Consider the following 10,457-nt stretch of genomic DNA (forward strand, 5'->3'; position numbering starts at 1 on the left):
GAATCTCACTCTCTTAGTCTTGGTGTCCTTTGCATTGCGAAGGCTTCTGGAGGCTTGTCCAATCAGAGCGCGGTATTCCTCAGCAGCAGCCAACCGCGCTGCAGCATTCAGAGCTGTAGCATCCACCACTGACCGCCACACACCAAACACACTGTTGGAGACACACACATGCATACTGCTGTACAACTCAGACCTACATTCATAAACATGACCTGTTCATATTTTAGTTTACAGTTGTCCCTCGCTATAACGCGGTTCACCTTTCGCGGCCTCGCAGTTTCGCGGATTTTTTTTAGTGCAATTTTGCATGCTTTTTTTTTTTTTTTTAATGGACTTATTTTTTTACGAAGGTTTGAACTTTGAGAGTGTTTAAACAAGAGAGAAAGTGAGAAAATGTTAATGCCTGTCTGAGAAAAGTGTATAAAGTGTGTAGTGAGGGGTTTTACAGCCTTAAAACATCTAGAATAATTGTAAAAAATAAAGCTGACTACTTCGCGGATTTCACCTATTGCGGGTTATTTTTAAAACGTAACTCCCGCGATAAATGAGGGACCACTGTACATTGTTGCATACAAACCATTACATTATTCTTCATAAGGTCTAAAGTCCTAATATATATATATATATATAAAATAGCCTCTTTTTGACACCCCATAATGCAAACAGCTAGCAATACACACTCACAAAGACACTAGATGTTGCTTCTACAAAAGCCAAATTTCCCTTGAATATTAAAGTGAAGAATCTTCTGGGCATGTGTGTGTGTGTGTGTGTGTGTGTGTGTGTGTTTGTGTATGTGAATGTGAGCAGTTACCCAGATGTGATGGCATCAGTTTTTCCTCTTTGCCAGTCTTTCTTTTGGTACTGGACCGCCAACCTCTGAAGAGCCTGGACAAAAAGAAGATAACACAGGGGCATAAAATCTATTTACAGGGATAATTCAGCCATTTGGTGGTCACAATGGTGGTATTATTTCACTTCTCCCTACGGCTGTTATGTAAGACAGTTGTGGTGCTATCTGACAATGTCAGCCGGGGGGGAAGTCCATGTCAGTGGCAGGAGGCCAACAATTAGCATTTGGAGCATCCAGCCAGTATCCAGCACTCAGTAGCTGGGGGGGAGGTGAAATATTATCCCATTTAATTTAAATGGGTGAAGTGTCCCTTGAAAAGAGCTGAATGTGCAGAGTGTGGATGAATGCTCTTGTAAACACATACAGACAGACATGCAGACATGCTGTGCAAACACTGTCACATATATGACACATTCCCCACCACACAGCAACCCCCCCCCCCCCCCCCCCCCCCCCCCCCCCCACACACACACACACACACACACAGAAGATATAGAAGATATAGAGAAGTCTATTTTATAAAAATAAACAGCATATAAAATATGAGTTAAAATCCATTCATTTATGTATGGTATTGTGGAAATTATATTTGGTGTTCTAAAGATTCTATGAAACCTTTTTCCAAATTAATTTTTACTGTAATCCTTGCCCCCACATGCAGTAATGCTTCATGGGCGTAAAAGGGGATATTATAGGGCATAATAAGGTAAATATTGATGATACCCTACTTAGGACAGCCCAAACAACACACACACACACACAGACACACACACACACACACACACACACACACACACACACACACACACACACACACACACACACACACACAGTCACAAGGTAAAACAACAACAACACAGCACTCAGGTCCTGAAATAGCGCCTCCAGTCGATAAATGATGAGCATTTACAGTTAAAACATCAGAGTTGTCAGTAACTCAAAACAGAATTGTGTGTGTGTGTGTGTGTGTGTGTGTGTGTGTGTGTGTGTGTGTGAGTGTACTCACCTGACCATATTCTTTCTCTATAGCTGCTCGTTGTTTACTGAAGGACCTTGGGGGAACACACACACACACACACACACACACACACACACACACACGCACACACATCAACAAGCAGACATGTAATTGAACCCTTGTTTCATTCTCTCTCATCCAAACAAAATGTTAGGTAAGCAAATGTTAGGATTCCAGTATGTTTTAGTGCCATAATATTGTGAATCACAATTATTTTGGCCAGGATAACCGTGACATGGATCGTCCCATGACGTCAAATCTACCCCCAAATGATTTGCAAAACGGTTTTCTGGTTTGTAAAATGTGTGGAGATTATGGTAAATGGGTCAAATATTCAAAATCAGTGGTATGATCCTTTCAGTCAGCTTTTACTATGAGCACGTAGAGGGTGACCTGCCCTTTAAACACCAGTGTAAAGCCAATGACAGGCATCCAGATATCTGTCCATATTAAACAGACACACAGAGCCAGTGTCCCACCTGATCTCTTCCAGGAGCTCAGTGTCCTGCTGATGCTTGGTCTGTAGTCTCCCAAGCTGCTCCAAGAACTCCAGCTTCACCTCCTGACTCTCTTTCACCTGCTCACACACACACACACACACACACACACAGCAAACAAAGGGATGACTGAACTGATAGTTTGTCTTGTGCAACAGAAGATTCATGCAGAAGTTTTGTGTGTTTGTTTGCAGTGCATATTCATGCATGTCGCACTGATGTATTGATGTGCATTTACATATTGATTCACATAATATCATGTCAGTTCCCATGAAACTGCACATCCTGATCAGGAGTCAGTAGGACAATCTCAGCTTAACTCCTTGGGGTGTCTCACTTTGTTCTGCTTATGACTGAGAGAAAAAAAAAAAATCTCTAAAATCTGCTGCTTTAAGTGTTGCAATGCATTTCACATATGCTTATGATTAAAAGTCTACTTAATTCTAACTTACCATTTCTATTAGATGCATTAGCTACAGCTCAACTGAGCAGCCACTGCAGGTAAAATTTGACTTTGGGACCAACAGTGCCATTACTTAACCTTTTTCTTTTGGAAAAAAGCTGAAATGGAGCAGTGCTAACCCTAACCCTATTTGTAGGTAGCTAATGCTAGCCAGCTAATTTTCACTAGTCACACTTACACGAGTCAGTTTTTGTTCAACATTAGCTGCTAATAGCTGCTAATATTGCATTTGTCTTAACCCTAACCCCACCAGGCGCCTTAAGCAGGTATTGTTTGTGGCGAGCTGGCTCGCCCGCTAACCAGTGGCTTCGCTGCTTCAGGAAACACTCCTGCTGGTCGTACTAGAGATGCTCCTGTGGCTCGTGTCACAGGGTTGGAATGAATGACCTGTGAGGTCGTCTGGGTTGGAGGACTTGTGTTGTCAATCATTACAGCGATGTGTGCGCTGGATGACACACCTCAGCTGACTTGACTTGGCACATGTGGGCCTCACGACTGATGGCTGAGGGACGGTGTGTATGGGCCCCTACACAGAGCATGCTCTGTGTATAGGGATGAACGACGCTGCCTTGGGGAACAATGTATTTCATATATGCCCCAAAATATATTTAGAAATGTATTTGTAAATATACGGTACAAAATATGGCCTACATTTTTTCTGCTAAATGCCAGATTAGTCAGTCCGTCCATCACTGTCTCTCCATTGTTGAAATACGCAGGTATGAAAATCCGAGTAGAGGCAGTTATATTTGGCTTGCAAACTGGACAAACCAGAGGTAAACTGTAATGCTATCTACTTGTACAAAACTGTGGGGTGCAGAGATCCAAAATTATAGAATAGTTCCCTGTGAATACTGAATAGTATTTTTTGTCAGAAATGGCCATCCCTAGCACAGATGTTCAGGAATGTAAGTTTTCCATGACAGAATTGACAGCTTATTTACCATGACTAAAAAAAGCTCGGCTTGTTTTTATTCACATACTGTAGATGGTATTCATTTATATTCATGGAAGCAATGTATACAGTATTACTGATAGATACTGTCAATGATACATGATACATAGTTATTTTTATTGTATTTTGTTGTATTTTATGGGGACACGCATAACTGAATAACTTCTAAGATAGGTGGAGCGCTGGAAGTGAAACAAAAAGACAGGACTGGCTATGACACAATTTAGATAAAAGGGAAAGCTGCTATTGAAGCACTGCTTAAGTTTCTTTACCTAAGTATCTTTACCCTCCACTGTCTCATAATTGACTGTTGACTATTCTATTTTCATAAAATGATCATCATATTTGTACTCACAGCACTGACGTACCTTTCTAGGTGGCGGCTGCATGGCTGGATACTGGGACTTTCTGTTATTTGTCTCAGTTGATGTCAGCGGTGGTTGAATGTTACTTCCTCAATCTCTTCACACATGCACACATGCACCCAGGTTTCCCCTTCTCTCTCTCTCTCTCTCTCTCTCTCTCTCTCTCTCCCCCTCCCTCTCTCTCTCTCCCTCCCTCTCGCTCACTCTGCTGGTGCATTTAAGTGCTGCTGAAGATATCAGAATTTCAACATGAGCATGCAAAGTGGTAAACATGACTGGACACGTGAATTTTCTATGATACTGGAGGTTCTGAGATGTGACTTTTAAAGGGATAGTTCACAAAATTTGATATTATTTCATTTCCCCCGGGTTGTTATGTCGGACAGTAGTGGTGCTATCTTCCTGGTTGGATACTCCAAATGCTAACCGTTATCCTCCTGCCATCCAGGTGGACAACTCCACCCCTGGTTCTCAGTCTCTGGCACAGCCTGATTACATCAGTGTCTGTCATGGTCCACAATGGTGCTAATTGGTTTGTTTGGTTTTGCAGTTGAGAAATAACAGTTGAGCTGAGCAACACTACATCTACATAATTGCCATAATTGCTTGATACTTGTTAAAGTAAACATGTGATTCAAGGATCTGGAAACAGGCTGAATAAATAAATAAAGTCAAATGGAACAGTAGCGTCAGTAAAAAATAATCACAATATGTTAAAATTATCACCCACTATAATTTCTTTTCAAGAGATTGTAAAAGTAAAACAGAGACAAGAGAACAAGTGGCAGGGTGAAACCAGCACAAACAGATCTCAAAACTGAAGGTAATCAGCAGGAACGGTAAAAACAGCAATCCCAAAATTAGACAGCAGGGTTAGCTAAAACAATCACAAGCAGGTGTGGGCAGGCTATTGCAAAGGTTTTTGAAATGTCTGGGAGGTGTGAGTGTGTTGATTTTCAAATGATGTTTATTCCACGAGACTGCAGTACTCACACTAAGGCATGAGGTATGTGGAGCTCCAGTGCAGATCAGCTCTTACTTCTCCTGCGAGGAATTTGTCTTGGACATTTGAGAGAACACAGTTAACATACAATAGTGCACAACATGAATGTATACACACCAAAAATACATGCCTAGATTTCACATGCCCTAACATCAGTGTATTTCACTATTGCACATTCCCTTGATGCATCCTACAATGCACTTCCTTCCCTCTTGCTATTGTTGTAGTTTACAATTTTACAAGGTAAAAAAGTTACTTTTAACTGTAAAAATGCTTCATTGATGGCATTGTATTGCTATATGATACCTGCATTCATCTCAGGGAACAAAGGTAGCATATCCTGCCACCTGCCAGGTTAATGAAATAGCTGCAAATATGTGAAAAAACACACTGAATACTCCTGAATAGTGTATTTGAACAAAGTCCACTGAGTAGTTGTCATTATCAGAGGACTCTCCACCAGGCCAGTCAGCTCTGTGCTGCCCTGTGTGCTGACCACAGCCCAGGAGAGACTCAGCAGCTAACTACATTGTCAAAAGCTTCTCAAATTGCCAATTAAATGAAGGCGTGATTCATACGTAATACAGTGCAGCAGTTCATCAGCGATTTGTGGCTTTTTACCAGAAGTCATACAACTTTTGACAGAAACTGGTTTCAAAAAGAGCACAAATTAAAATAGCAAGATTCAAAATTACTGTTATGGTCTCTCTCTCTCTGTGTTTCTCTGTGTTTCTCTTTCTCGCACGCACGCACACACACACACACACACACACACACACACATGCACACACAAACACATACAAAGACTAAGCAAACAGTCCCTTAAATATTAAAGAGCAACAGCTGTTTTACTTTTTTTTTTTTTTTTTTTTTTTTTTTTAACCCGTGATCGGAGCAGACATGGAGACAATTGGATTAAAAAACAGGCAAGCTAGACAGTGAATCAGGTAAGAAAGTGACGTAACAACCCAGTGTTATGAGAACCGAGGGATAGCAGAGAGTAGTCAGGCACGCATGCACACGCACACACACACACACACACACACACACACACACACACACACACACACACACACACACACACACACACACAGTGCAGTGAAAACGATATCTCCGACCATGGCGTTCTGCCTGGCAGAGATAATAGAAACACTACCAGTAAACCAGTAAAGTGTAATAATAATGACCATATCTTTATTGGTGGAAAGAATGAATTCAAAAGTAACTGTCAGTCTATATAAAAGACACAGACACAAGGTTACAGAGGAGGCCAGCAGCAAAAACAAAGACTTCACCATGGGCGTGGCTAGAAGACAAACCCTGAGGCCAAATTTCAGATCATTTATTCTTTTTAAATTTACTTGTACCTCTGGGATTGCCGGTGCTCTGGTAACACCTCGTAGTCAAAATAATAATCAGTCGGATCTAAATGGCTTCATGAAAAATTGGCCACACGAAGGGCTAATTTTTCAATATAGGGCCAAAATGTTTACCATACATTCATCCTTTTTCTCTGTAAGGCAGCAACAATATTCAAAACAAGATCTGAAGACAAATACATAAATAGTTAAATACAGCATAATAGGTTAAAAATAAATAAATAAATACACAGTAGCAAAAATAGAGCAAAAATGCATCTTCAGTACTGGATATTGCTGTTTGATAATGTCAGTTCTGTCACGACTCTTAGACATCTACAAAAAGAAAAGCTTATAGGGCTGATGTTTATCTTTACATTATGTTTTTTCTCCTGCATAACCTTGTATCTGTGAATTTCATGTCGACTGTCTTGACCGTGAAGCCCTGTATTACTTTGGTGTTTAAAAAAAACAAACAAAAAAACAGGCTATTAATAATGTTATCATTGTTTGCTCACAACTGATTGAGGTTACTGATTCTTTGATTTCGCTGCTGTATAGCTGTTGTACTGCTCTGACATAGACTTCAGCTGAGTGTAGAAGTCCCGTGGTGAGATGGTCCCATTACACTGCAGTCCAGACAGTTGACTGTAGTCTATCTGCAGGGAGAGAGAACCATGCATGGATGTCAGTGTTAAAGGTCTTTGTGCAAGCTGCTACTTCCAAGATTCATTCTGTCTGAATGAAATTCTGCAGAGTGATTGGGATTTTCCTTAAAAAAAAAAAGAAAGAAAAGAAACAATGTGTAGACTCATATATAAATAACCCTTCTCAATCATGACCTCTGAGCCACTAGAGGTGTGTGCTGGTGTGTATCTGCAGAGCCCCTGCCCTCTGTCTGGATTTTCTTGTTTTGCGGAGCTTGGGACTCCTCTGGACCTCCTCTGGGTCAGCCTTTGGGCAGCAGGTGTGTAGCTCACAGCCAATCAGAGTGCACAGTGCAAGATTGACAGCACAACATTTAATAGGAAGCTACAAAAATCGCGGACACAAATAAAAGGACATAAACAAATGCTAACTGTGAGTAGGAGGCTAACAGTTAGCATTTGGAGCATCCAGCCAGTATCCAGCACTCAGTAACAATCAGAGGAGGATAGATCTTGTTTTGCTCAGTTCAGGACTCTTCTGGCCGTCAGCCTTTGGGAAAGTGTCTGGGTAGCTCGCAGCCAATCACAGTGCACAGTGCCAGATCAATACCACGACATGTACTGATCACTTACCTGACAATCATGGATTCTCAGTGCAAGCATATCGAAGGCATCCCTGCTGGTGGAAGATAGATTGCCCAGGCCGAAAGTAAAATATTCAGTAGAGCAATTTTCCTGTTGAAAAGACAAGACAAAGCAGTATTAGTTTTTTGAGTGTTTTTTGAAGTCAGTCATTTTGACCTCACTTTATTACAGTGTACAAATGAATGGCCTAAACCAAGCCTGCACTTGCATGTGGAGGAAATTAACTGGTGATGAATGAATTTGTGACTCTGCAGGCGACAGAGTTGGAGTTGACCCTAATCCAATGACTCTGATATGTTTGATCCTAACATGATTTTTGTTTCTCCATGTTTTTATCTTTTTATCTTTTCAATCTTGATTTTACTTTGACTCGAAATTATTCTTTTCTTGGTATATCTTACTTTAGCATATTCTACTAATTCGGTACTCTGTGAAGCACTTTGGCCAACCTTAGTTGTTTTTAAATGTGCTCTATAAATAAAGCTTGACTTGACATGACTTGACTCTGGGAATTGAGACCACATTATATTAAACCCAGTTTGTCGAAACCACCATTTTAGCTATGCTGATTGGCCAAATGGTATAAACGTGAGAGAACAGTGCCTTGAATTTTCTATGTCTTTGTGTACTATGCTACAAACACCAAGGCTGCCAGCAAGCCTCTTCCATAGTGTAGAAATTCTTTGACTTAACAGATGACAGGAAAAAGTAACTTGTAAAATATACATAGGGTGGCTCGTGTACAATAAAAACACCTTGTGGAGGCATCTGAGGGCATTCTACCCCACCGAGCTGGACAGGAAAGGGCTGCTATGCTCACAACTGCACCTTGTGTTTTAGCAGTTATTTCTAAAGCAGATGCCCCACTGGGCCTGTTGGTGGTGCTAGAGAATAGGTTATAAGGTCACCTAAATTGATAGGTTTCATCCTCTCGGAGATGATTGTCTGATTGTTAGCATTGTTAACATGATGTCATTTATGAGTCAAAGAGTCGATTCCCAAATTTTAAACCGAGTGGATACATGCATATTTTAGGCTACTTTCTGATTTATCATTTGAAATCAATTAGTTAGTAGCCTAACGGTCAATGAGAAATTGTATGTTGGCTCATCAAAATAAGCCATAATGTATAATTATACAACAAATGCAGAGCATAAAGGTTTGCCATTTTACCTCCCAGAATAAAATAAAATAACTGCTCTTTCCATCTGTCTGGAAAAATTCTATAAGCCATATCAACCTTTTGGTTTTCTTTTTGACAGCAGGTTTGATAAACTAACAGAACGCAGCAACTAACTTGCTGGTTTTGCCTATACTGCCACCCAGTTCTACTTTTTATCGTAATATATCATTCATTATTAATTTATCCTCCAAACCTATTATTTTGCTTATTAGACATAGTAGATAATAATTGAATGCAAATATATATATATATTTTAAATATCCTTTAAAAAAATATGTATAAATGTGTAAATATGTATAAATAAATACATTTCAAACATTTATAAAATATGTATAAATATGTAAAATGTGTTTTTTTCCCCTTTCCCTCACAGGCCATATTTGGTCCCCTCTGACAGCTCCGCTCTGAAGCAAACAAACACCTACTTGCAATCATCATATGAAAAAATAATCACAATAATTTTGCATATTCTTTTTTTATATATCTATATATCTAATATAGACCAGACACATATTCCAATAAAGTAACGTTACGGGTAAGATTTTTGCATTGCTCAGAAAAATGTATCATCACAATGCACAGGGAAATTGCAGGCAACTTCAAGTGTAAACAGCAACTAGTACAGCTGCAACTGTGACGTAACCAATTTACGTAACACACACACACACGCACACACACACAGCTCTCTCACCGAGTCGTTTTCACACTTGCATTCTTTAGTCCTAGGCTAACCGAAGGCCTGGGCTTACTTTAGCACAGGGTTGTGGGATGTGGGCTCATCCTCATTAAAAAGTTCAAAGTTTATATACAGCTGACTTGTCCTGAACTTTTGACGATGTGACGTAGAAATCACTCACCTAGTTGACCAGTCAGTGGACATTAAGGGCTTTATTATAACGATGTAATGTGCGTCTGCAGAGCATGGCGCAAGAACATTTAGGGTGTTTCCAAGACCACTTTTTTATTTTAATGGTGGAACAAAGGTTGCATCAGGTGCATTGTTCAAAAGGGTTGTACTTATTCTTTTAATCAATCATGGGTATGTTTTGCCTATGTTTTTGGTATGGCTTAACATGTGATAAAAAAAAAAATCTGAGTGCCATCTCCTATTCCCTTAAAAGCCAGGTGTGCTCCCATCATGCTATTATAATGGTGTATTTGCCAGATAAGAAGGAATGTTTTTCTGTAGAAGCAACTGATGTGTTTTCTGCATTACTATCCTGATTTTTTTAGGGTGCATACTGTTTGTGTTGCTTTTCTGCTGAAGCACCGCAGTCGTTGTTATGGTTATAATGCATGGACGTGCAGGCCAGCCCAACGTAATTTATCCCTTCACATGAGGATTAAGGATTCTTAGTTGAAAATCAAAACCCAGGGTTAATGTCTTCAGAACACTTGCTAGGGTGGTTGCTCTAACCTTGATTCACCCTACAAATCTTGACCATGACATTTTGCATTTATCTCCAGATT

General features: G+C 40.1%; 1 protein-coding gene across 1 annotated transcript in view; it reads right to left on the minus strand.

The window, feature by feature from the left end:
- LOC115366306 (F-BAR and double SH3 domains protein 1-like) overlaps window positions 1–4,222 on the minus strand; it is a 29,389-nt gene extending 25,167 nt beyond the window's left edge. The window contains exons 1-5 of the mRNA XM_030061657.1: window positions 4,155–4,222; window positions 2,351–2,448; window positions 1,860–1,905; window positions 815–888; window positions 10–151 (exon numbers count right to left, since the gene is read on the minus strand). Of these exons, the coding sequence (XP_029917517.1) occupies window positions 10–151; window positions 815–888; window positions 1,860–1,905; window positions 2,351–2,448; window positions 4,155–4,175 (381 nt within the window). The 5' untranslated portion in view covers window positions 4,176–4,222. The remainder of the gene's footprint in view (window positions 1–9; window positions 152–814; window positions 889–1,859; window positions 1,906–2,350; window positions 2,449–4,154) is intronic.
- Window positions 4,223–10,457: the final 6,235 nt, after the last annotated feature.

The sequence above is a fragment of the Myripristis murdjan genome, chromosome 10 (assembly GCF_902150065.1).
Source record: "Myripristis murdjan chromosome 10, fMyrMur1.1, whole genome shotgun sequence".
In the NCBI taxonomy this organism is placed as follows: domain Eukaryota; kingdom Metazoa; phylum Chordata; class Actinopteri; order Holocentriformes; family Holocentridae; genus Myripristis; species Myripristis murdjan.